Source organism: Drosophila teissieri, chromosome 2L (assembly GCF_016746235.2).
Source record: "Drosophila teissieri strain GT53w chromosome 2L, Prin_Dtei_1.1, whole genome shotgun sequence".
NCBI lineage: Eukaryota > Metazoa > Arthropoda > Insecta > Diptera > Drosophilidae > Drosophila > Drosophila teissieri.
Window position 1 is genome coordinate 18,467,017 of NC_053029.1, and position 27,779 is coordinate 18,494,795.

The window sequence follows — 27,779 nt, forward strand, 5'->3', positions numbered from 1 at the left end:
ACCAAAGAGCATAAACGATCGGATGCCCTCTTAAATACTCTGAAATAATTTCACTCAAGAAAATAACCTACACAAAGCCTTTATTTTTTTCAGTTCGAGTGAGGTATTCTAGACTCGGTATGACAGGTAAGTATGGTTAAGAACATTTTGTGTTTCAGTGTCACAATAAGCAACAGATGTAAAAACGTCATGCATGTTGAAGTATATGTATGGTATAAAATTATGATAAACTCATCAAAAACTAATGTACTAGAAATTTAATTATAAATTATGTGCAATTCCTTTTCCATTTTATTAATTTATTTCTTTATTGGGCTTGTTTGCAAAATATCAACAAGAAGAAAATGAGTACATTTTTATGAATCAAACAATATTTTGAGTTCTGAAGTCTAAACGATTTAATTAAAAAAACGTAATTTTTTGCTGCTTACTTTGCTACACTCATATAAATAACTTTAGTACCCATCACTACCTTACTACCCAAGGTAACTATTCTTTTTCTTTCTGTGAACTTTTAAGAGAGCGTAATAAATTTCTTACCAAGTTGAGAATGTATTTTCAAATTAAAACCGCGATCGCTCTCTCTTCTCCGCTCTTTTTTGGAGTATCGCGCGCAAATGAAGAGGAAGAGAAGCGACTCTTTGTGCCTTTTGTGCTCTTTGTGCCCGCTCGTTCAAGTCGCTTCACGTCGAGGCAAGTCAGCAGTTCAGTCACATTTAGACATCCGCGCGGTAAACCCGCTTTTCGGCGGTGTAACGAGATTTTTCAGTTCGAACTCGACAGAAACAAATAATGTAGAAGTAAAAAGCATCGAGATTTATGCTTGCACAAAACACGCAAATAAAAGAGCACCGCCCACTTCTTGAGTTTTCTTTTGTGGGGCGAACAAAGCCGCGTAACGGTTGACGGGAATCGGGTAACGCGAACCGGGAATCGCTATTGGTATCGGGAAAATACTAAAAAACGGATGAACAAGGAAAGCCTTTCCTTTGTGCTGTCACTGCGAGCTATTTAATTGTGTCTTGGTGGCCAAGTGGCTAGTGTGCATTCTATACATCAAATTTAAATTCTATCCAGCCCAACCCAACCCAACTCAACGCCCCCTGCTCCTTGTTTTCCCACCATTCGTATGCGTCATATGTAAAAGAGCGCAAAAGGGCGGAAGGAGAGAGAAAGAAAAGCCAAGGAAAGAAGCAGTGGCCACAACAAAGCGGCAGGCACAGAAACACAGAACGAGAAGCGCCAAACGGAAAAACTCCCCACCGCTCCCCGCCACAAACCAACACTCCTTCCGTTGTTTTTGTTGCTGCTGCAGCTGTATTTATGCTGCCGGCTATTTGTGTGAGTGCCGCCAATGCGCATGTGTGTCTGTGTCAACCCCCGCGGCCGAGAAAACAGCAACAACAACAGCAGCGAATCTAAAACAAAAGTGAAAAGTTCAATTCCCAGCTTAGCACTACGAATTGTTAGTCCACCACATCGGTTAATTAGGCCTCGAACAAAGAATAAAGATAAATACATAGTTGTGACCCCACTGATCGAGAAATACATACATTGTATTGTATTCAAGTGTTTTCTCACCGGGAGCGAAAGAGAGCGGCGAAAGCTAGCGAAATGTGTTCCAAATATGTTCTCGCTACCCTGCTCGCACTCGTTGCGCACTCTATGTGCATCCAGGACCTGTCCCCCGAAGGATCTGCACCCACCGCTGAACAGCTGGACATGCAGGCGACCAAGCCCAAGAAAGCAAAAAACCCCATCTCCGAGGATATAATGGTAAGGTTGCAATATTTCCTAAATATGTTTATATGTTTTGTGAGACGATATACCTCAAGGTTGGGACGTTGGGATGTTCATACATAGTGGATGCATCGACTAAACTATTTTAAAAGTAAAGAGTTCCCTAAAATAGCACGAAATGTAATCAATCATTTCATGGCTGATGGTAAATGCTTAAGCTCTGTTTGACCCAATTGCCCATTTCAATAAAAATGCATCAATAATTGACTTTTGAACCCCAGAGGGTTTGCAATAAAAATTGAAACAGCAATTATTGCATGTGGCATAAATAATTAAAGATTCTAAATAAGAAGATAAAGAGCCAGACGGTAAATTAGAAAGGGAACAAAGGTAGATATCAGTCTACTAAATCAGCCTATAGGAGACGCATTTTCATTCCGGCAGCTCAGATACTCAATCCGTATCTCTGCATTCGGTAGCAGACAGTAAATCGAGGGGCGGGTTAAGTACAATCGAGATATGGCGGATCTGAAGGCCCCTAGCACCCCTCCTCCCCCCGCGATGCAGATGCTGCTGTGGCTGCTCAAGCCTATGACCTCAAAATCCCAATGGTCTACATATGCATAGACAGCACGAGACATATATGTATGTATCTATGATTTATGACGACCTTTGGTTTTGGGAGAACTTTTGATCGGTAACATTAAATGTTTAAACAAAGGACCAGTATCAATATTTATTAATTTACTTGAATAACATTTACGACTTAATTAACGTTTCTGGAAATTTTGAAAAAGCTAAATGGTAAAGGGTGAGGAAATATAATATAAGGAAAAAACAGATTCCAATTAATTTTAATAACTTCTGATTTTTATTACGCGGAAGAATATACCACTTACTATATACTTACTTCACTAAATGAAGGCCGTCTTACTCGTTCGAAACGCACTGTACATGTGTGCATACAGACGCCACGAGATGAGGGCCCCCAGTAGTCTTGGGTTTGGCCACTGCAGTTTGTAGTGCACAATGAACGCTTATTGTTTGGGGCATGCATCCTATGGCTCTTAATGCATTTGTGGGTCTACCCCCATCTTTAACCCCCCTTATCTTACCCTTTACTTCGGCGCTGCTGCCCATGTGCCACTGGCCACTAGGACATGTGCTCGCGGATTTCTGGAGTTAATGAGCGCGGGCGCCTTTTTAATCAGAATAACAAAATATGACCAATTTACCCATTATGCTCGCCTTTTGTTTTTCTTGCTCGTGTGTGCCAAGGAGTCGCGGTGGCATTCTTTAAGGCGCGCCAGGACATTGAACCCGCGCCACTGACTCAGCAGCGCCAGACATGCGGCCAGGATGAACTATTTATGTACAGCCAGCCATTGCGGCGATTCTCCTCGTGTGGCTGTCCCAAATCTTGGTGTTTATTAAAGTACGAAAGCCGTAATTAAAGGGCCTGAAATGTTTGGGAAAATATAAGGGATTGAGCGAAGTAGGACGCACCAAAGGTTGTGTGGATTTTTCCACATTTTAGAACCAACAGAACTTTAAAATCGATTGATGTAAATAATACTGAAAATTTAACTCGAATTTTAAAATTTAAAATTTTAGGTGGGGTTCTCGGATTTTCTTTAAAATCACTTAATAACATTAACTTTAATTATAACTGTTGTAATATGTATTATATATAGAACTAAGCCCTATAGTTCGAATATTCCTAAAGTGGTGGTATCTCAGATAACTGATAAGATTGAGAGAGTATCCCTGGAACAGTGCTTCGGTCGGGGTCTTCGCAGACCCGCATTTTGTTTATTTAGTAAGGATACCGCTTCCCAGCTGCCCGTTGGATGAGCGAACATATGCCATAAGAGATAGGTATATGCATATGCATATATGGAGCACTATATATAGCTGCGATATGAGCGGAACTGAAAACAAAAAAAAAACCAAGAATCCGTGGCGGACCGAGCGGGCAAGTCGGCGAGTTGAGTTGAGTCTTACTGGGTTGAGTTCGCCTGAGTGTCGCCAGCTAGGCGATGCCATGAAGTCGGTTCAATAAACGTACTCATACACCCCCCCGCCCGCACACATACTGGCACACCCTCGGCCCACTCACACACTCAACGGATGGCTCGCATATACGCACGCACTCACGCTTATGAGTGGCGTGTAATCAAATAAATGATGGAAATGGAGCCAAGACGAAGTGCAAGATGCCGTACACGGAGAGAAAAATGCAGGACAATATTGGTTGCAGATAACAAATGGTGCTAAAAGTAGGACATGCTTACTCTCAATTGCAAATTTATCAAATTTCTAAACGAATAGCTAATTTTAAATATTTTTCTAAGTGCAATCGGTCCTTTTTTATCTTGGGGTGGCGGGAGTAAGCCCTTAGATACTAGGAAGGACGGTGGGTGGCGGGTGGCAGGGTCACGGCACGGCGCTGTTCTGCTCTGCTCTGCGGTTGCATGCCCCAACGGAAGTAGTCCGGAAAATGTACATATACATATAGAAAGTGAAGTGAAGTTAACTTATCTGCAGGCGCACAACCACACACATTTGCATGTCGCCACGCAGTAGCGTTTATAGAAATGGGGATATATCTGTCTGAGGGAAAGGGGCCTGCCAAGATGTATGTATAAGTTCCCGCTGCCGCTGCCACTGCCACTGCCACTGGGACAGGGACAGGGGCAGGGACAGAAGGAAGGCGGAGTGAGCAAACTGTTGCTATTTTCTTTGGAGTTTCGCAAAATTCTAATTGGTACAACTATGGAAGGAAGCGTTGTCATCCGCAGACTTCGGGGACTTTCAACTTTCGTGTTTGTATTTGTAATTGCTATTTGCGGCCGAGGTCTTTCTGCCACTCAAGGGTAGTTTCCCAATGAGTTTGGAAAAAGAAAGCACAATGAAATTTTAGTCAGCGACAAGAACAGGTGTTTCCCGTTCTTCATTGGAAATAAAAGTGATCGAAACATGGGCTTGATTCATTTCGAATGCGTAAAAAATCTCTTCAATATCAATAACGAATTCCAATCACCTTTTTAGAATATTTCCTAAAATGAGGCGGAGAAAACATAAAATGTATTGTGTATTAATACTATACCTGAATAGTTGTGATGCCTCACTGCTTTGACATCATTGTAATGGGGTTCGCAAATAAGAATCATATATACACTATTTAACTTCATTTATTTCTTCATATACAAAAATCACGTCTGATCGCTATGACCGCAAATTACAAGAGAGAAAGAAAGAATACAGTTCAGTTCAATTAGCATCGATATATAAAATGTTAATCCGCTGTTAAGACAGCTGAAGCACCGGGTGACTCCGCTCATAATCCGTACATGCCGCCCGCCAATGCGTCGTCCAGCATGAAGGCTCCTTGTGATTCTTGATCCGTGTGTTGATCATAATTATGTTGAAATCGGAAGTGGACAAAGCTTTGTGATTGACCTCTTTTGAATGCCAGATTTCGTCTTTAATGTAACCACTCTGACTAGCGAGTCCGATCCAGGGTGCAGTTCGACGACTCGGCCTATAGTCCATTTAGCTGGTGGTAGATTATCATCCTTTATAATGACTAAGTCGTTGATGCTAAGATTATCTTTGATTTGGCACCACTTTGGCCGAGTTTGCAAGTGTGATAACCAATCACGAGACCATTGAGACCAGAATTGTCGCGTCATGTGTTGTTGTGCGAGAAATAGTTCACGCAAAGGCTTATTATTCGGCCGACCTTGTGGCGGTGCCAGTAGTGCGTCACCAATTAAGAAATGTGCTGGAGTTAGTACTTCTAAATCGTCAGGGTCGGCGGTTAGCGGGCAAAGTGGACGTGAGTTCAAACATGCTTCAATCCTGATCAAAACTGTAGTAAGCTCCTCATACGTCTGCTTGTGGCTGCCGACGATCCGTTTAAGATGATGCTTCATTGCTTTCACGTTTGCCTCCCAGATGCCACCAAAATTGGGAGAATATGGAGGTGTGAAATGCCACCTTGTCCCATGTTGACATGTCGATTCGTTTAGGGCTGCCTTGCAAGTGATGGGCTGGTTAAGCGATGTACTCGCGCCAACAAAATTTGTGCCGTTATCACTATACATATGTTGAACTTGTCCTCGACGTCCGGTGAATCGCGTAAATGCTTGCAGGAAGTGCTCTGTTGAAAGTCCAGTGACGGCTTCCAAGTGGACCGCCTTGGTTGCTAAGCATATAAAAATGGCTACATAGCCTTTGTAGGTGGTTGATCCTCGTACACGCGCGGCTTGAAGTTCAATCGCACCAGTGTAGTCAACTCCTGTTGTAATGAACGGACGAGTTGGGGGGTTGACTCGATGTAATGGCAAGTCACCCATCAATTGCTTCGCTACGACTGGAGCTACTTTAAAACATGTGACGCATTTCCGGATGATTCGCCTGACTGCTTGTCTGCCTCTGGGAATCCAGAATTTGTAGCGTATGTGAGCCAGTGTTAATTGAGCGCCGCCATGTAGAGTGAGCTGATGAGAGTGTTGAATTACCAAATCTGTAAATAGGTGACAATGAGGTAATATAATTGGATGTTTTCGAGAAAAAGAGAGATTTGAATGCTTGAGACGGCCACGAATCCTCAAGATATTGTTGTCAAGAAACGGTGTAAGATTTGAAAGTGTGCTACGGGGTGGTAACGGCTTGTTCCTTTTAAGCGCTTGGATGTCGGCGTGAAATGTATCGGATTGTGCAAGGCGAGCTATGCAGCACAGGGCCTCATCCAGCTCGTCAGGAGAGAGTGATCCGTGACTTCGTTGTGCTCGAGCATGAGCATTGTGGCAGAATCGTAACATGTATGCCGTGACACGTAGCAGTTTTGTATACGACGAGAATCGGTCAATAATAGAATCCTTTGTGTCTGACAAGGTAGTGAAGGCTCTAATTTTTATGGATTTGGCCTCCAGATCCCGTTCTTCTGGATTGAGCAATTGTGATTGCGTGTTTGGCCAAATATTGTGTGGTTTGCATAGCCAGGATGGGCCATGCCACCAAATATCAGGTATTTGGCTCGGTGGTAAGCCTCTGGTTGCGCAATCTGCTGGGTTTTCCGATGTGTCTATGTGGTGCCACTGAGCCGCTGAGGTGTGGTCGAGAATGTAAGACACTCGGTTGGCTACAAACGTTTTCCACCTAGTAATGTCTCCTTTAATCCAGTGCAGAACAATGGTAGCATCGGTCCAGTAAAAGGTAGATATATGTGCATTGGTCCATCGGTTATTCTCCAGCACCCATTTGGTGAGTTTGGTAGCTAATACTGCACCGCATAGCTCAGTGCGCGGTATTGTTAACGGCTTGGTTGGCGAAATTTTTGATTTTGCGACGATGAGCGTTGTATAGAAAGTCCCATCAGACTGTTGGGTGCGTGCATACACTGCTGCTGCGTAAGCACTGGAGGATCCATCGCAAAAGGTGTGCAGTTGTATCTCACTACTAAATAGTGGCGTAAATTTGACGCTGCGTGGTATTTTGATCGTCTTAACCTTCATTAGTTGCTGTCGAAATTGTTGCCATTTGACGGCAATGGTGTTGGGAACTGGCTCATCCCAATCCAGTGATGTACTCGATCCGTCCTCGCGATATTGCTTCGCTAGTGTGATTTCTTTCAATATAATCTTTGCTGAAATTACAACTGGAGCGATTAATCCAAGAGGATCAAATAAACGTGCTATGGTCGATAGGATTTCTCGTTTTGTTATACCGGCTGGAGTATTTGCTAGTAATTTATAAGTGAAGCAATCTTGCTTGGGCAACCAGTACATACCCAGTGTTTTGATGGTGTCCGCATTGTCCCAACTGAGGGATGTCTGCTTGCATCGATGCTCGAGAGGTATCGTTGCCATCAGATCCTGGTCATTACTAGCCCATTTTCGTAGCTCCATGCCAGAGGATTTTAAAGCTAGCATAGTTTGCAAACTTTTCCGTATTGCTGCCTCTTGTGAATGATCGCCTGAGAGAATGTCGTCGACATATATCTCATTTTTGAGAACGTTGGATGCCATAGGATATTTTGTCTGTGTGTCTTCAGCTATTTGATGGATGACTCTTATAGCTGTATAAGGTGCAGACGCTGTTCCAAACGTGACGGTAGTTAAGCAATGCTGTTTGATGACTCCATCCGCCGCCCGCCATAAAATCCTCTGGTACTGCGTGTCATCAGGGTGGACATTGATACAGCGATACATTCGTTGTATATCGGCAGTGAAAACAAACTGATATTGTCTCCAATTCAAGAGAACGGCTGGCAGATCATTTTGCAGCGTGGGACCTACACATAGTACATCGTTTAACGATCTGCCATTTGAGGTCCGGGCCGATGCGTCAAAAACGATACGTTGTTTTGTGGTGAGGCTTTCTTCTTTGAAAACTGCATGATGTGGTAGCACGCATGATGCAACATGCCGACCGTAGGAATCCGTGGTTATGGTTGAGTTTTCGCTCGTCTCTGCCAACGTGATTTGACCTAGTTGAAAATATTCTTCAATTCCTTTGCAGTATCTGATCCATTTGTCTGGGTCCCTTTGAAGGCGCCTTTCGAGTTGAAGATATCTGTTCAGGGCGATCTGATGAGATTTTCCGAGCGTCATACTGGGGTCAAAGTTCCTCTTGAATGGCAAACGGACTTGATAACTGCCGTCTGGTTGACGTTGATGGGTCTGCTTAAAGAAAGACTCGCACCATTGATCTTCTTTGGAGAGCTTTGGGCGTTCTGGAACTGATTCTACCTCGCAAAATACCTTAAGCAGCTCTTCGGAGTTTATTATGGCATGATTACATCGAATGTGGCGTGTAATATGCGTGTTGCCAACATTGCCTAACAGAACCCATCCGAGTTGAGTATTCTGCGCTATGGGTTCGTTTGGCAAGCCAATCTTAGTTCCAGGTAACAAGAGTTGTGCCATAAGGTCGGCTCCAAAAATGATATCGATTCGCTTGGATCTATAATAATAGGGGTCTGCGAGCATGAGACCATGGATATGACTCCAGTTTCCTGCTGGAAAACTTTGACTTGGCATGTGTGATGTCAACGTGTTCAAAACATAAGCATCGTCGACCTTTAACGAGAAATTTGGGTTAGTTGCTGTTTGCACCGAACAACTTACGATGAATTTGCAGCGTCGTCCTGAATCTTGACCGACTCCGGTGATTGAAGTGCGAGTTGTGCTTCGGGAGAGCTGGAGAGACTGTACAGCATGCTCCGAAATGATAGTTGCTTCCGATCCTTGGTCAAGAAGCGCGTTTACCGTGGCCTGGCATCCTGTCTGAGTGTTACTGAGTACAACCCGAGCTGTTGCTAGTAGTACCTTTCGATGAGTCATAGATGAAGTTGTAGTTGACATGCACTGTAGAGTCGGCTTGGCATCTGAACTGGCTGCTGAACTTTGGCATGATGTCGAGGAGGGTATCAGCGTTGGCTGTGTTGCTGGAAAATGTAACATCGTGTGATGACGTTGACCACAATGAAGACAATTCTTGTTGCTGGGGCAGCTTGCTTGTGTGTGCGATTTTCCCAGGCAATTGAGACACAATTTTGCCTTGCTGGCCACTTCCTTCCGTTGGTAGCAATCCATTGAAAGAAATTGCGGACATCTTCGAAGTATGTGTAAGTTGCCACAATGATAGCAAGCGGACGCGGAAGCACCCGACCTGGTGTGGGCGCTGTGCACACGCACGCGTTTAGTACCGTCTGAAGTTTCATTTGACTGTTTCATGCCGCTGCACGCGTTACGGCTTTCAATAGCGTCTAACGTAACAAGTCGATCATTGAGGAACTGTTGCAGATCTTTGTATGAAGGAACGTCAATCTTGCTGCCCAGATGATGCTCCCAAGCTGTGTGAGTGTCTTTGGGTAGTTTGGTTGTTAGATAATGAGTCAACCAAAAATCTCCTCCCTGTAGTGGCGCCTTGACGGTATTGCAAGCGGCAATGCAGACGTTGACTGTGCTAACCATAGACCGTATGTCAGCAGATTTTTCTTTCGAAAGATTCGGTAAGTTGTAGAGCATGTTCATGTGGCTGGCGAACACAATTCGTGGGTTGTTATATCGTTGTAGAAGTGTGGTCCAAGCGACTTCATAGTTTGCTTCAGTTAAAGCGATTTGGCGAATGTCGTTGTCCAGGCCTACTGGTAATGCTTCCTTTAAAAAATGGAACCTTTGAATCTTATCCAGACGCTCATTATTGTGAATTAAGCGTAAAAATGCATCATGAAAACTTGGCCAGTCCGCGCAGTTGCCAGAGAATTTCGGAACTGGTAATTTTGGCAGTGGTATCCGTACTTCCTCTACATGTGTTGTTATTGTAGAGTTAGCTGATTCGTTGTGCGTCACTGTGCCTGGATAAATTCGTTTCTTTTCTTCGGCCACGAAACAGTAAACTTCCATGCCCAGGTCTTCGAATTGGCTGATTGTATTTTGTTGCTTATACACACTTTCTTCGTAGTCTGCCATGCATATAAGTGTGTGATGCGCCTGATGAAATTCTTTGTTAAACTCGTCGATTTGATTCAAACGTTTTTCGAAATATATTTCCGTTTTCCGCGCACTCGAGTCTTTTTTCACATTACTGAACAAGCGCTTCAAAGACTCAATGCGGTCAGTTTGAACTCGCACCAGTTGATCAAATTTCGACATTGTTTATACTGACGTTGCTCCACTGTATGTAATATGCACAAATGCTCGTATGTTATCGGTGTTCTTCTTTGACGTCTTGTTTTTTTGAGTTGGCAGAGATTCCGGCAAATCTAACGGAATCGAAGGGCAACGGGACTTAGCTCTGTCGTGATGAGAGCGAGCGCGAATGTTTGCGTATACTGCTCTGTCGTGATGAGAGCGAGCGCGATAGAAAACGTAGGCACGGTGATTTATCTGGATGAAGCCGACCACGAAGATAAAATTGCCAAACAGCTTTTAGCAATTATTAATTATGATTCTTATGAGCAAGGTTCCCCTCATGGGCCACCAATGAATAGTTGTGATGCCTCACTGCTTTGACATCATTGTAATGGGGTTCGCAAATAAGAATCATATATACACTATTTAACTTCATTTATTTCTTCATATACAAAAATCACGTCTGATCGCTATGACCGCAAATTACAAGAGAGAAAGAAAGAATACAGTTCAGTTCAATTAGCATCGATATATAAAATGTTAATCCGCTGTTAAGACAGCTGAAGCACCGGGTGACTCCGCTCATAATCCGTACAATACCTTTAAATAGATTTTCTCGACTCGAAAATTACTCTATATTCCTTGGGACAGTTCTTATTTGATCAATTTCTTTGGCAAAGAACCCATGTTTAGTGTAATTCAGTTTAATAAATCGGCTAAGTTGAGTTGGAGTATGTGGAAAAATGTATGATTAACGAAGGATTTCTAATTATGGAATATGTGCAGTGAGTGAGAAGTGGTGACTATACAGAATTAACAGAATCCCTGCATGAAATGCCCAATCCTTATTTATGCAGCCATTTAAGGCAATTCACACAGTGCAGTTATACGCTTTATTACTCATTTTTAATTGATCCATTGTCAGACCCACCAAATTCCTCATTTTCGGAATGCAATTAACGCTGTTGCAGCTGATGGAAGTCATTCTGAGCATTTTCGTTGATTGTTTTACGGCTTCCTGGTAGGAGAGCCAGTCCCCAGCTCGAGAGTCAACCCTCCCCGATCGGTGGCATTACTTTTATGGCACACTCAAGACAGGGAAGGGCACCCCCAAGTCTCCGGCAAGAACAATCAGCCTCTTAATAGGCTTATGACAATTCGTGAAGCGCCAGTTGAGTGTGTCGAGCGGTAACAGTCATATGTGCACGTATACAGCAGCAGCCAGATCAGATCGTATAATATTTTAATGCCAACTTCATACGCGATAATCAGACACAGGAACAGCCAGGGAGTGAATCGAGTCAGATCCAACTTGGAACAGATTAAATTTGCCGCTATTAATTAACTGTCGACGGTCTCCAGGCACATTAAGTCAAGTCAAAGCTGCTGATTCAGTGTGGGCCAAAAGCCCGGGAAATACAGGGGAGAATTTTAATAAATTGAGCAGCACATTAATGTTATTATCAATTACAATAACAGATATTTCCGCTGGAATCGTTGACACGACACCGATGCCGTTTCCCTCGAATAAATTATCATTTTTGTAAGGCAATTTGTCAGTGAATGAGTGCGACCCACTGACAAATGCCCCTTGACACCTGTAAAATGCCTTAATGAGACCTGCCCGGTTACTTAGAAAGTTCAATAAAATGATTCGAGAGTAGGAAATCCCAGATCCCGTATTAAGTCAGTGACTAACAGCGTGAATTTTGCGTGCGTTTCATGGGAATTGAAATCACTAAGAAAAATTAAGAATGATATGTTCATTGGGTCTACAAAAGCAAGGCAATATTACCAGAATCTTAATCTTTATTACAAAACTCAGTTAAAATTTCATTACATTTTATAACTCTTTATAACTCTTAAGTGATTTCTTTAATTAGAGTATTTTTTCGTGGAAAAGCCAATTTTCCACTGGCTCTTAGACGACAAAAATGTAATCCTGTGTGAAGCAAAAGGGCTCAGCTCACTGGCGCCCCCTGCCGGCCAGTCATGCAACACAGGCGTGCATTTACGTGGCTTAAAAAGCTTTTATTAAATTTCGCTTTCAATACATAATGTTGGTGGGAGATGCAGTTGCTGCGGGCTTGTTTCCTATTTATTTTTTTAATTGTGTCACGTAGGGACCTATAGAAAAATCCAGCTGCCTTTCTGGCATTGCTTGCTAGCAGCCCAGAAAAAAGGTATGTAAAATAAACTACATCCGATACGTGTTTGTGTGTGCGCTGCACCTAAACACGCATTGAAATGCAAGAAGCGGAAAAATTTTCGAGCCGAGCACAAGAACAAATAATGCCCAATTTGCATTGGTAAAGCAGCGGAATACAAAAACTGTGTTAGTACCAAACAGAAGTTTATGTGCTAAAAAAATATATATATGTATGTAGAATGAGAAATAAATAGGATTTCATCGAAAACATAACATCCATTTTTTACAACACGTAATTTATGTTGAACTTTTAAAATGATGTATTTTTCATTAATAAATATAATAAGTTGCATTTGAAATCTTGCGAAGAAATAAACCTCTTAATATTCTGTAGAACCTTAATACGTAAACATCTTCTCTTGATATACCCGTTACTCGTATAGTATTCTAGATTCGTTGTAAAGTACGTAATACGTGGGATGCTTTTTAGACCCTATAAAGTATATACCTATCGAAGTATGTATATACCAAAAACTGCATTACTTTTGAAGTCATTGATAAACTAACTAAGGACGTCGGTGGCCGCTAGGTGGCGCTCGTGTGACTCAGTTTGAAGTCGTTGCCTAGTAGTATCTGATAGTCGAGGATTTCTACCATTCATTATTATACCCGTTACTCGTAGAGTAAAAGGGTATATTAGATTCGTTGAAAAGTATGTAACAGGCAGAAGGAAGCGTTTCCGACCATGCTAAGTATATATATTCTTGATCAGGAACGTCGAGATCTCAGAAACTACAAAAGCTAGAAAGTTGAGATAAATCATACAGACTCCAGAGACATAGACGCAGCGCAAGTTTGGTGACTCATGTTGCCACGCCCACAAACCGCTCAAAACTGCCACGCCCACACTTTTGAAAAATGTTTTGATATTTTTTTATTAGAATTGTAAATTTGTATCGATCTGCAGAAAAACTTTTTGCCACGCCCACTATAACGCCTACCAGCCGCCAAAAGCCCACACTTTTGAAAAATGTTTTGATATATTTTCATTTTTGTATTAGTCTTATAAATTTCTATCGATTTGCCAAAAAAAAATTTTTGCACCGCCAACTCCAACGCCCACAGACCGCCCAAAACTGCCACGCCCACACTTTTGAATATGTTGTCGAAATTTTTACACATTTTTGTTGGTCTTGTAAATTTGTCTCGATTTGTCAAAAAACCTTTTTGCCACGCCCGCTCTAACGCCCACAAACCGCCAAAAACTGTCAGTGTGGAAATTTCAGCTTTGCACTTCCACCAGCTGAGTAACGGGTATCAGATAGTCGGGGAACTCGACTACAGCGTTCTCTCTTGTCTTTTGTTTTTAATTGCGATCTCAGAAATGCCATCTTCCTTGCAATTACGCGGCGTCGAAATAAAAACGTGCTCGTTTAAGCTAATATGTGCAAAGCCGAATAAATAGGAAGCATTACGGTTTATATACGTTTGAATCATATACTTAATTAATGTACTGATAACACAAAAAAGGCGCATCAAAAAGGAAACACTCAGCTGGGCGATAAGCCCGCAGGCAGAAGCATCAACAGTAGACCCCGATTTCCATTGTTGTTGTCATATTCATTAATTTAATGTGCCATTGATTGATTTTTAATGTCACTCGGGGAATGGGAAATTTAGAGACAGCAAGAAAGAGTATGTAGAGATTGAAGTGTTATCGTCTGGCCGACCCACGCGGCGTATGATTGATGCATTTATGTTGATTTTCTTTCGCTTTCCGCTGCTTTTTTCGTTGTCTCACTGCATTTTATGCATCATTATGGCTGCGTACCCAAAAATATGAGACATTTGTTGTGCATACACAATTTCTGACAGTCTGCCTGCCAACCAGCGCTCAAACTCAATCTGCATGCACATTAGCCGATGGAACGCCAACGCGGATACGGATGCGGACTCCAGCGCGGACATCCGTACGGACGACCAGTCCTCTTTAAACTTTCAGCAACATTCACACTGATGGGTGTATTCACATTTACTGAGCTGTCCTCAATGTCGGTTAGCAGTTGCCATGATTCATTCCCTTAAAAGGGTGAATAAAGGTAAAATTTCTGGGGGAAGAATCCGATAGCTCATATTTTAACAAAGAGGATAGGTGAAAATATGCTATAGGTATTTTTAAATGGTTAGGGGCATAAGCTATTAAAATATTTTATCATAAATACTTCATGTCTTGATACTAATTACTTATACTAAATACGCGTTATATAAATTACGTATACTCCTTAATTATTAAAGTTGGAGAATAAATATACCTTGGTGCCTTTTTGAGCTTTCGAGCAGAACAATCAATGATTTTCTAAACAGTCATGAATTTATGCTTTTGCCACTCGAGCATATCACTCAAATAAGTGCTGAAAAGCAAATAATGCATTATCGGAATTGCACAATCATTGCGGAAAGTTCCAGCTTTATCTGTTTTGCATTTCACTTACGCAGAGCCCGAGGAGGACTAAAAGATATACTCGGGGTAAAGTGCTGAAAGGAGCTGAAAACCGATCCGGACGTCCACCCATTAGCAGAACACATGCATTCACACTCCAAAACCCGTATGCAGATTTGTTTCCAACGGTCTATAATGGCAGGAAGAATAAAAGCGCAATAAATCCAAGAGGTTGGCGCTGGTAAAGGTGGAAATGCATAAATAAATTTATATGTATAGCCCAAGCCAGAAGTTCGTTGGTGGATTTGGTGGAGTTCTAAGAGCGCCACGAAAAGCTTCACAGGGAAGAAAAACATAAACAGAATATAAAACAATTGGATTGACCCAGATTCATTCATGCCGCCTGTTCCCCCCCCCCCCCCACCCTTTCTTTTTGGTTTTTTCTTTGTTTTTGGATTTTGTGCTTGTATTAATTATCACATTTTTGTGCCACGACGCGCGCCTTTGATTGCAGCAGCTCAAAAAAAACATCAACAATCGGAAGCATATAAAAAGCATTTATTTTCGATTTATTTATTTTGGCTTGCCTTGATTTGGGGGAATCGAAATGCCGAGAAGCACGCGAGCTAACGGGAGTTGTTAAGCCCCAGCGAGGGGTATACGTATACCCCAAAGAATCTACCCAGGAACTGACATCTTTGATATTTTGGCAGAAGGCAGCGCCAGAAGGCAGATCGGAGGAGTCTTGACTCCTCTGACTTGAATTTAATGATGCACAAGATGCCGCAGCTGCTTGGCCTGGCCTTTTCCAGAGAAACATCCAACCACTGACATCCAGCATGCAGCAACCAGCACCAAGCAACAATGGCAATGACAACGCCTTTTTTGGGCGACATTTGTGCAGCGAGCAGGTTTCCTTTTAAGCGCTGAATGTGCCATCAATTATGCGGCATGTTGCCGAACTGAGGCTTTAGCTCCAGCTGCACTTACAGCTTCAACTCAACGCGGCTTCAAACCACAAAGCCAAAGAAGGTACGAAAGGAACAACATAACACACATGTAGAAGTCATTCGTGCGCACTGAGAAAAACTCTTTTAATTAGCATTTATGGTTTCTGAAGCATTGTTAATGAAGACAGACCATGAAGACAGAGCAATATTTTACATCAAGTTCAAAAATATATATCGAAGTATTCAATAAATTTACTGAAAAAAGATTTATTTATTATAAGGTGTAGTAAGCTTTAATAGAAGATATAATTGGTATTCGCAATTGTATTACAGATATCATCTCAGTTGTTTTTGCTGGTTTTAAAAATATATCTTTTGAGTCATCCTTTTTTTAGCGGTGTGAATTGACTGCTTACCTGTTGGGCACCAATCATTTAAGCCCAGATCTCTGAGTCAGCGACATTCCCTCGAAGCTCTTTCTCATCCCAGTCTCATCTGCGCATCAAAGTGCACAAATATTGACCAACTCATTTGGCCGTTCGGGGGTTTTGTTTTTCCGCTTAGCCACCTAATTTTGCCACACTCGTCAGCTACTCAGCTAATTTCATCAAACGGCAGTCGTGGTATGGCCAAAACGGGTTTCAACGGTGCCGTAAAATTTATACATATATGCAGCAAAAGATACTGACGATGGTTATCCAGCTAGGTTGGTCAAATTAATAGCAGTTTGCAGCAGGTTTCTGGCCTTATTTATGTAAGACTAACTACACAATTGGCGCCAAACAACCAGTAGCACTGCAGAAGATAATATCTCGTCTCAGTCCGTCTAAAGTAATTTTAAATGTACTTTGCATTCCAGTGGGAGGCCAAGAAATTTAATCCAAACGAAATCAGATTTCGCAAAGGGGATGTTTCCAAATGAACAAACTAAACTAAACTAAATTACGGAAGTACCTATAAAGTCCAAAATAGTTTTAAGCAAAGTGAAATGTTTTATTGACCTTGTAAAGAGATTATAAATATTTATATGTTCAGTTATTTAATACTGCAAATTTTTTATTTAATACTTTAACATGTTTTTTATAATAATGCTCCTTCAACAACACTCTCCGCATGTTTTATATGTCTCCAACCCATGACGGTTGTTAGAGGTGCTGCCGCTAACCAAGGAAATAAAGTTGGCTAAAACATGGCACCCTCAATTGAATTATTAAGCGAATTTATGCACTATCCCCTGAAAGCAGAAAGCTGACTCGAAACGACGGGGCGCGGAGGATTCCGACCATATATCAGCGACCATATCGAGTTGCTTCGTCTGCAAATGGTCTTAATGTCAAAAGTTAAAACCTTTTAGCCAGGCTGGTTGCAGACTTTGCATACAAGTGTAATTGGCTAGCCATATGGCATATGCTGCAGCTATTCCAGGTCTCGGATCTCAAGGCGTTGAATGTCCACACATCGATTTCTGTTTATTTAACTGTCATGCCGAGTCATTGAACGCAAACTTGGATGCTTTGTTTTTGAGCGGAACAGAGCGCCGAAGTGCGTTGATATAAATAATGATTTATTTGTTTATTGCAAATTGCTCTCGGACACAAAGCGCAGTTAATCAAGAGTGCAGTTCGCCTTGGAGTCCTCACTCTTTGCCATTTCCATTTCCATTTTCATCTACCCATCTTTGCTATTTACGTCGCCTCTTCTGGGGATTGAACCTATTGTCTGGGGCGATTGAGGGCGGGTATAGACTGATTGGGAAGGGAATGATTGAGGTTGAGGTATCGTGGAGTTAGGGAGAGGGAAAGGGGGGATTGGGAAGTGGAAGTGGAAATGGGGTACGCCTTTGATGACTTGTTGCTCGGACGCGGCGACAAAGTAAACGGTCGGGCCTCGAGAACCTGGCGGCTGGCAAGTGGCGAGTATCTCATCACTTTCCCATAAACTCTGGTCCCCAGATGGGGCTGCCAGTGGGCCGTGGGTCGTGGGCGGGGATATTGCAATTTACGTCCTGTGGTCTAATTAAAGTGCAAGCACAAACACAAACACAAGCACCAACGGCCAACTGCCAACTCAACTTGTGGCAGGTTGAAAGACGGACCACGAGCTATTCGCCAGGCGCATTGAACGTTGCGTGTTTGCAGCTTTGCGGTGGGTTCATTTGATCGACTACACGGCGAGAAAATATATTCAATAGTGCCAGCAGAAGTATGTACATACGTCTAACATGGATGTATTTCGATATGTAAATTCGATATGCGAAATTGAAGGCAGTAGTAATAATAAATTGTCGAAGTCCTTCCTAATTGGCTATTCCTTTCTCCCTCTGTACTGGCGACGATGGGGCCAACAAAGCAACTTTCAATAATATAGTATCCAACCCTATCACTCTGCTCTTTCCTTTGGCTTCGTTGCTTTTCTTATCCCACATTAATCAATGTTGATTTCAATTAATTTAACCATCTCTTCACTTTGTCCAGCCTTTGAAGGAGTGCGTGGGTGGGTGTGTGTCTTTTTTATTAAATGTTTGCCGTGGTGGGCGTGGTCATCACTCGAGCCGCTAGCTGGCACATCCTTTTTATTAAAATTCGCAGTCTATAAATTGCTAAGGAGCCCATGTGGGATGGGCGGGCGTGGGATTCGATGGGCATGGGGATTCGATGAGAGGCGGAAATGAGGTATGACTGGCGCACATGTTTCAAAAGACGTGTGTGTATCCAAGACTTTTATGAGACAGCAGCAGGAAATGCATGGAAACGGTCTGGGCTGGGCCGCCGAAAAGGGGAACGTGTGTTGCTCTAAATGGAGCAGGTCAACCGAACAGTTTGGAAATCTGAAGAATGCTACTGAAACAGAAAAAGAGAGTCCGCAATTGCATATAAGAATAATTGTTACAAAATCTGCCTTGGCATACAATTACTTAATACTTTGCACCAGCTGTATTAAAAAAATTAAAGATAGAAGCTATTATAATCACGTCTTTGATTGATAAAGTTGCTCGAGTTTATAATATTAAATTAAATTGAGAGCCTAGAAACGCTTTAATGTAGATCTTGAACAAATATACATGATAAACTTCAAATTGTATCTTTCAATGCTATGCAAACCTCTCACAAAATGTGAATGTATGATTAAAACCAGATTCATTATCATTTTCAGTGCGAACTCAATAAAGCCATTAATATTATTGATGTGGAAACCATTTTACACACTCACTTGCAGCAAATTTGTTTGTGGCAAGGACCTGTTGTTCTGGCGACACATTTAGGTCCATATCCTGGCAATTTGGCCTCGATTTCATGCTCTTTGTGGTCTCTCCACTTCTAGAATCCCGCTCCATCTGCTTTCTTTCTTGCTCCTTTGCGCATTTTGCAGAATTTGTGGCAGGATCTGAGGCTATGTCCTTCTTGGCAAGCACAGAATGCAAGTGTTTCGAAGGAGGAAGGAGGGCTTAGATGGATGCGCTCGTTTGTTGCAGTTGCCTGTCATTTTTATTGGTTTGTTTGCCTGCCGATCCGACGACATTTGTAGGTGGTTTTTATTAGCCACTGCCGCATGTGGAGCACTGCGATATGGCCGGCATTTTAGCCATTATGATTTGTTTTTGCGGTTTCGATAAAAGCAGCTCGAAAACTTGTGATTGTTTTTTAAAATAAAGCTTACCACACAAATACGAAAGGGATGGGTGTATGAGTGGCGCTCTATTTCGTTGTGAAACATATATATATTCGTTCCTAATTACATTCAAAATATTTTAATATATAATTTCACAAACTTCCCCCTTGTATAGCTCACCGTATTGCCATGATTTTAATTACTTTTGTTTTTGCCTTGACCTCACAACACATTCTACATCCATGCCCTTTCCACACTAATGAAGAACACACACTCGCCTCGGAATTAATTGAATTAGGCGCCCGGATAAGGCCTTTATTTTTATTTCTTTGCGACCCGCGCTCGTATATTTATAATCCAATAAAATAATAAACATATCGCCTCGTCCATCGTTCAATTTACTTTCACACTTTCACCAGCAGTCGGTGGCGAGAAGTTTTCCTTGAGACACACCAACTTAACTAAATTAAGCCCCACAATTATTGGATGGCAGTGTGGAAAAGCCGTTTACCCATACCCATACCCATACCCATACCCACTCGCCCGTTGCCCCTTGCCCCTTGCCCAGCCATTCGCACTTTTCTCAATTGTTTTTCGTTATTGCTGTTCGTTATTATATTTTGATAACATGATTTTGTTTACACGACAAATACTCACGTAGCAATGTTTTACTGTTATTGTTTCTGATTCTGATACGATGCTCACCTCTGTTCCCCGCCTTCTTCCACTCCACTGGCGCTTTTCTATTAGTCAGAATCTTGGCTTGGCCACGTACGTAGACCCCACCGCCAGTTTCCCGCTTTCCCCCGATTTTCAAACACGTAGACCGGGCCACAAATTTCCCATTAAAAACGCAAAAGGCCAATGCATAAATGATTGATACCAAAGTGGGGGTGGGGGAACGCTGTGCAACAGCGCTGGAGGGGGGTCAAATGTGAGCACTTCCGTCGCTTGAAGACGAGCAATTCATTCACATACCCATCCATTCATAACTACGAATTATAGTTTATTGTTGTCGTAAAATGCTCGCTTCTCTGCCATTTGGCACACCTTTCCTAAGTACTGTTTACAGCCCGCAAAGCCTTCGATTAGCCAAATTGACTAGTTGCGTTCGCTCGAAAGGAAGCCAGGCTCTACCGATTCCCTCCATCAGTCAGCTCCTCGATGGACGGGTCTTCCATTCATTAAGAAACTTGAGGCGTATGTCGGTGTGCCCGCTGGCCAGACATTCGGCTTCCGCTGTGTGCCACATTAGTCTTATCCCCACCCACAGATTAAACAGGCAGGTCCGCCTAAGGAGAACCCAACAAAAACATGAACACATTGATACGATTAAACCTAACAATATAAGCAAAGAGAATAACAAAATAATCGAAATGACACTTCCCTATCTTGTTGTTTAATATTTTATATATATACTTTATATATATATATATATATATATATTTTATATATATATATGCAGCTATTCTGTTTGTAGAATATATAGCTTTACTGATAAGTTTGAATGAATACATACAAATTTATTTATTTTGAGAGAGTTGTCTTGTGGAGTTTCCACAGTACTTGGATTTCGCCTTTGCATTTCAAGCAACAAACATTTATTAATTGATATTGTTTTCGTGTAGCCAAAGAGGAGTGGGGGAGGGGGCGAGATAGATGGGGCATAAAGACAGTGGCGGAGACAGAGAGGTCCACATTGCTACGGGGATCGTTATGTGAATTTCAATTCGCTAGTGTGGGCTTTCTTACATTTATTGGCGTTACGTATGGCCGGTGCTTCGCTGGTGACGCGTTCCGAGCAACGTGACAGCAGACCCCTCGAAGGGAGGTGGGTCTAAGCCAACTTTTTGTGACGCACATTCGGCTGGGATCTGTGCTTTCCTGGGGTCAGGAGCTGGTTAATGCTTCACCTGCCCGGATCCACTGTCGGGTTTATTTCCATTGCTCCGCCTTCCTCCTTTATAACGGACCTGATGCACTTGCAGCGCTGCGGGAGTTAAGTAAAAAAACAAGAGAGACCGACTATCTGATACCCGTTACTCACCTAGTGAAAGTGCGAAGAGAAATTTCTAAACTGACCGTTTTTGGGCGTTAGAGTGGGCGTGGCAAAACGATTTTTGGTAAATACAGTTAAATTTACAAGACGAACAAAAATGTGAAAAAATTTCATAACATTTTTCAAAAGTATGGGTGTGGCAGTTTTGTGCGGTTTGTGGGCGTTAGGGTGGGGGTGGCGAAAAGTTTTTCTGCAGATCGATAGAAATAGACAATACTAATAAAAATATGAAAAAATATGAAAACATTTTTCAAAAGTGTGGCGTTGCAGTTTTGTGCGGTTTGTGGGCGTTAAAGTGGGCGGGGCAACATGAATCGATAAACTTGCGCTGCGTCTATGTGTGCATGCTTAATCTCAACATGCTAGCTTTTATAGTTCCTGAGATCTCGACGTTCATACGGACAGACAGACGGACGGACAAACGGACATGGCCAGATCGACTCGGCTATTGATCCTGATCAAGAATATATATACTTTATATAGTCTGCCTGTTACATACTTTTCAACGAATCTAGTATACCCTTTTACTCTACGAGTAACGGGTATAACAAGAGAGAATGCTATTGTCGAGTTCCCCGACTGGCAGAAACCCTTTAATTCGCTAGTGGCAGGGAGAAACGAGAAATTTCAACATTTGCTAAACTTTTATAGTTCCTGAGATCTCGACTTTCAAACATACGGACAAACGGACATGACCAGATCGACTCGGCTATAGATCCTGATCAAGATATAGGGTCAGAAAAGCTTTCTTCTACCTGTTACTTACCTTTTTACGAATCTTGTATACCCTTTCACTCTACGAGTACCGGGTGTAATAATAAATAAAATGGCAGAAGCATGCGAAATGCTATTCCGGCCAAGAAAGTTCTCGCCGGTTTAAACTACATGTGGTTTCTTTAGTGTTGCTTTTGTGGTCTTTTAAATGTCGCATTCGGGGAAAAAGTCACAAAAGTGGAATCAAATCTGCGGATTCACTTAGCAATCAACCCCTGTTTGCTTTTATGCTCCTTTGAGAGGAAACAATTCAAGGCGGAAGGGTTTCTCGAAGTCATAGCCAATCTGTATAATTTAGGACCAGCTGAAAGTTGTAAAACAAACAACTTTTCTCCGCCAGAAGTTCAGCTTGGAATTATTAAAGACCAGTTAGTAATGGGTGCATTGTTATGCAGCGCACATAGCTACTTTTCAGCACCTAAACACGATGTGGATAGGCCATTCATCATTCGAAATAAATCCCAACTAATCGCCACACATCACGTTGCCGCTATAAGAATACCACTACCACTACCAATACCAATGCCAATCCGGCCAGAACTTTTGGCTAACGATTCTTTGCATGAAATTTGCAAATCGTTTGGCCATTCAAAAGTTGGTACTCTCCCCTCTTTGTGCACAATTTTTTAAGCGACTGACAATAACAAGAAAGGCGAAAATCGAAAAGTTGCGAGCGCGGGGGGCAAGCGTGGTGCGAGTGTGACAATTTTCTCATATGTGGGAAAATGAAAGAGAAAATTAAATTTGCAGGTCACGTAATTTGCTGGTGTATGTGTCAAGTTTGCTCTGCGTGCCACTGTGTGCGTTAGTTAATAAATATGCGCGCACGCGATGTAAAAATATGTAAATCCAGAGGCAACGCACATATGGCCACTGGAATCGATTCGATATTCGAGCTGGGTTATATTTGTTTTCTGTTTTCGCACTTTACAGTTATGACCCAGTATTCATTCGTGTTTGGGATCTGTGCAGAATTCCCTAGGGAATACTGCCGTCCAACGGAGAATACATTTATAACATAGCACAATCCCAAAGATAAAGTTCAAAGCGTGCTTGATGTGTTAAGGAAAGGAATTCGAGTGCATATCCTATCATTATTTGTATAATAAAGCACAAGTCATGTGATTTTACAGCTTTTAAAACTCTTCAACATTGGAAAATAACACATTTATCAATACCACAAATAGATTTAGGCGTACTGGATCATAAACCATTTAAGCCAAGCGCAATTTGTTTTCCATAATACATAACAAACTTCGCTGATTGTTGTAAAAATATGCATAAATGTGTGGCAATGCCTTTAAGCACTGAGTGGCCCGGGAAAGCAGCTTTATGATTTCGGCCAGGAGATATGGAAATGGCTTACATCCCTGCCAAGCTTTCTTCCTTCGAGCACTTCTCCATCAGCGTTTCCTTGCACTTTTTCTGTGGCATACTTTTTTGGTTATTAATGTTAAAGTTTTTGTTGCTGTTTATGTTCGGTTGTTGTTGCCGCCCTATCTGGCGTTGCTTTTATCATTAACTTTATGCAAAAAGTTTTCGTCCTGGTCCTTTTTCGGGACGATGGGTATTTTTTCTTTCGTTTTTTGTTGATGCTGGCAGGCAGCATCATTTGCAAAACGACAAATAGTTTGGCTCACCGAACTGGCCATATGGCAGACAGGGCCATTGTTGAGATACCCGTTCCTTTGGCACACTTCCCTAATGTATCTATCCATCTCTCCTTGCAGTACAATTACCTCATGCAGTTTGATTATCTACCCAAGTCGGACCTGGAAACGGGTGCTCTGCGCACCGAGCACCAGCTGAAAGATGCAATCCGGAGTCTCCAGGTAAGAGCCATTCCATTCCATTCCCTCCCCGCCATGCCATGCCATCCCACTAGATACCATCCACCCTCGCATCTATTATGCACAATTTCACAACTAACATTACCGTCTGCAGGCTTTTGGCAACATTCCAGTTACTGGCCAAATCGACTCGGCAACGGCCCGGCTAATACAAAAACCTCGGTGCGGCGTGGGTGACCATAGATCCGCGGACAGCTTCTCGCCAGATAACCTGTATCACGACACCGGCTCCAATGTGCGGGTGCGGCGCTTCGCCCTGCAGGGACCCAAGTGGTCGAAACTGGATCTTACTTGGAGGTAAGTCAGCTTTTTGCAGCTCAATAGGAAGGAAAACGAATTGGGAGCACACGTTGAATGGTTATCAATGCGTCATAATATACGGACTTTCAATACTGTCCCCTCAGTAGCTTCTACTTAATATTACAATTATAACTATTAAATCCTAACAAGTCAACTTCTTATGGCTTTACTATCGTTCAAAAGACTTGTATACTAAATATGTATATTTTTTATTAACATTATGTTAACCCTAAGTTATTCGGATCATCTGATGAATTTTCCCAAATGGAATAGGTTTCTTAACCTTGCTCCCTAGCAACCCATCATTATGCACCTCCGTTGGCAACCCCCCATCGACTGGCTTTACTTTCCCTCCTGCGGATGTTCATTTCAATTAAACTGCATGCAGTTCATTAATTTTGCAGCGTTCATTTAGATGCGAATTTATAATTTACAAGGAGCTGTAAGGCGGAGGAGGGCTCCTGCTCCCGAGAATCCTGTTTTTGCTCGGTTGTCCTGTGCACACGGGCTGTCAATTAATTCAAAACTCAAACGTTGCGTAGCTTGTTAATTTTTATTACGGCCATTGCACTGGCCCCCAGAATGGGATTGCATAATTTGGTGCCCGAGAGCTTGTTTTTATTTTTATGTAAAACAATTCAGTGCTCACCGAAACCTTAGTTGGCTACGGCTTCCCGGTTGTTCCCGGTTGCTCCCGGTTGCTCCAAGCTGTTGGCCAAGATGACCCGCTGGGCAGGAGAAACTCGAAAGCCGGGCGGTGGGTGGTTGCCTTTCATTAAACACTTTGCGCCAAATTGAATTTTACGATGAGCCCAAACGAAGACTCTCTGATTGCAGCTGTCACTTTTAGTGTTGTGTTTGATTTTTAATGCGCAGCTGCATAATTGCGCTTGAAATATTAAACAGGACAGTGCGCCGGAGGAGTCTATCTCATTAGGAAATTTTCCAATTAAATTTGCATAGCTTCGAGGAGCTGGCTGGTCTTTCGCCAGCGAGCGTTGCATACTTTCGGGCTGAGCTGGTAAAGTGCAAAAGCTCATCACCACATTGCACATACGCCGTGGTGGCCCTTAAAGCTGCTGTTCTCTCTCCGTTCGGTTCATTGGGGTTCATGCAGCGATAGCTATTTAATTATTTCTTGTGTCGTCTACCCTTAATTGGCCATTAAGTGGCAAGCGACCAAAAGGGGCAGAAACGGCAGGACAATATTGCGACTAAATTAAAGCATTACGCAGCATCCAGGGTCCCCAGATCCCTGGACTCCCGGCATCCCGGATCACAGCGGTGGTTGCTCGCATCAAATTGACTTTACATGAAATATACATATACCGATGAGGTTGGCAATGGCATATCAATATGTATTGACCTGCTTTTCGCCTAGCTGCATGTGTTCTCCTTAATTGCAGCACAAAGCGAAAACGAGGAGACGAAATGAAAGCCGGGTGGCAGTGGCTTCAGTTTGGCTGATTGTGTGCTGGCAAGTGTTTTTCCATTTCCGCTCAGCATGGAAATTGTGGGACGGAAGTCGTTCTTAGCAGTTTTGTACTCATTTTGTTTTCACCGCGTTCTCGCGAAAACACACAATGACAACATCCTGCCACAAAGTTGTCGCCATCTCAGAATTCTTTGGGATATTAACTGTCGGAATTGCTGTTGGCTGCACCGAAAGAAATACATTACTTATTTACTTCTGTTTTTATAACCATATTTCAGAATTCATAATTAAATCCAAAATAAAAGTAAACAAATTGCCGCAGTAGGTTTTAATACATGCTTCAAGTATCTTTACTCATTTCAATATAGTACATTTAATACATTTCGATTGCAGTGCAGCCACAAATCAAGTGACAGCAGCAGCTTCAGCGGAAGTGACCAAAAACTTGCACTTTGCGCAAATGTTTAAACTAAATTGGCAATTGTCCTGCAAGAGAATAGGGGGAGAATCCTTGTTTGGCAGTGGCAATAGTCGTAATGTGGCATTTACTTGGCTGCAAATGAAGCTTCGCCCATTGTGAAGTGTTTACTCACTTTTCCTTTAACTTAAATCTGCCTTAATTAAGTCAGTTATGCAGTCGGGATTGTGCTTCAAAGTCAACTTGTCAAATAGCTATTGAGGGGAGGAAAAAATGCTTTTCCTTCATTCACTTCGTTTAAGTTTCAATTTTTCATTTTCCATTTCTCTCTTAATGCATCGGCAAACAATTGTCCAACCAGGAAAAGTGTCAATAAAAGGAAAACTGGTCTTCACACCTGTTGCTCCTTCCCATTTACCTTTTGTTCTTGCTTAACCGTTCGTAATTCTTTCTTCCTTTTTTTTTCTTTGGGTACTAGAAAAATTGTTGAAAAAATTCTTTAAATATTGCAAAAAGAAAGTTTGTACGAGCTTCAGAGGGTTTTTTTCAAATTGAGGCGAAGTTGTTTCATTTTGACCAGTTTTTTTTGTTCCCAATCCTTCTCTCTATTAGCAGTAACAATGTGGTCAAGAGCTGGCCATTAATTGCCGCTTTTTGTGGCATTAATAAAGAGCAGTGAATGTGCATTGCGCACTTACTGGGCATTTGTTAGATTTTTAACAACATTAATAAAGTGCACGGCGAAGCCAAAGGACCAATGTGCCGAGAGTCCTTAACACGCACATTCTTGCGTTTGCGTTTATGCTTATTAGCGTGCATGCGAGCCATTAACACGGTGCACAGAGAGAAAAAAAGGGACTAGCACGTGGGGCGACCTTTTAGCTCCAGCTGTTTAAAGCGGAGACGTGAACGGATGTCTTCGGGCAAATGTCATAAAAACTATGCGCCACTCGCCAAAATATCGAGCAGACAAGGACTTTCCCAAATGCGCCATCCTGCTGCCCATGTTACAATGATAAAAAGTAATTTTATGACGGACACTCGCACGCCCACAAAAGAAAAGGACCGGATCCTTGGAACAGAATGCAGCTCCACCACGAGCTGCACCACTTGGTTTCGGGACATTGTGTCCTAGGTCAGTTGGTGTTGGTGCTCCTTATGGGAAAGCTTTTAACCGAAGGATGTAACCGGGAACCTAAAATCTCTTTTGGATCAGAGCTTAAAGCGTTAATGCGTACTACACAGTTTCACAATTTTAAGTTTTATAAATTCTTTATTAATACAGCTATAAGCCAAAAAACCACACATAATAGTCATTTGCAACAGCTGTGACATATACAAATCAGCCAAAAAAGAGATTTGGCAAAATCAGTTTTGGATGACTGCACAGTCGCAACTAAATTGGGGTCT

The 27,779-nt window shown here is 42.3% G+C and overlaps 1 protein-coding gene across 1 annotated transcript in view; it reads left to right on the forward strand.

The window, feature by feature from the left end:
- Window positions 1-728: 728 nt before the first annotated feature.
- The window catches only part of LOC122624846 (matrix metalloproteinase-2), an 80,087-nt gene continuing 53,036 nt past the window's right edge, over window positions 729-27,779 (forward strand). The window contains exons 1-3 of the mRNA XM_043804582.1: window positions 729-1,776; window positions 24,097-24,198; window positions 24,311-24,513. Of these exons, the coding sequence (XP_043660517.1) occupies window positions 1,615-1,776; window positions 24,097-24,198; window positions 24,311-24,513 (467 nt within the window). The 5' untranslated portion in view covers window positions 729-1,614. The remainder of the gene's footprint in view (window positions 1,777-24,096; window positions 24,199-24,310; window positions 24,514-27,779) is intronic.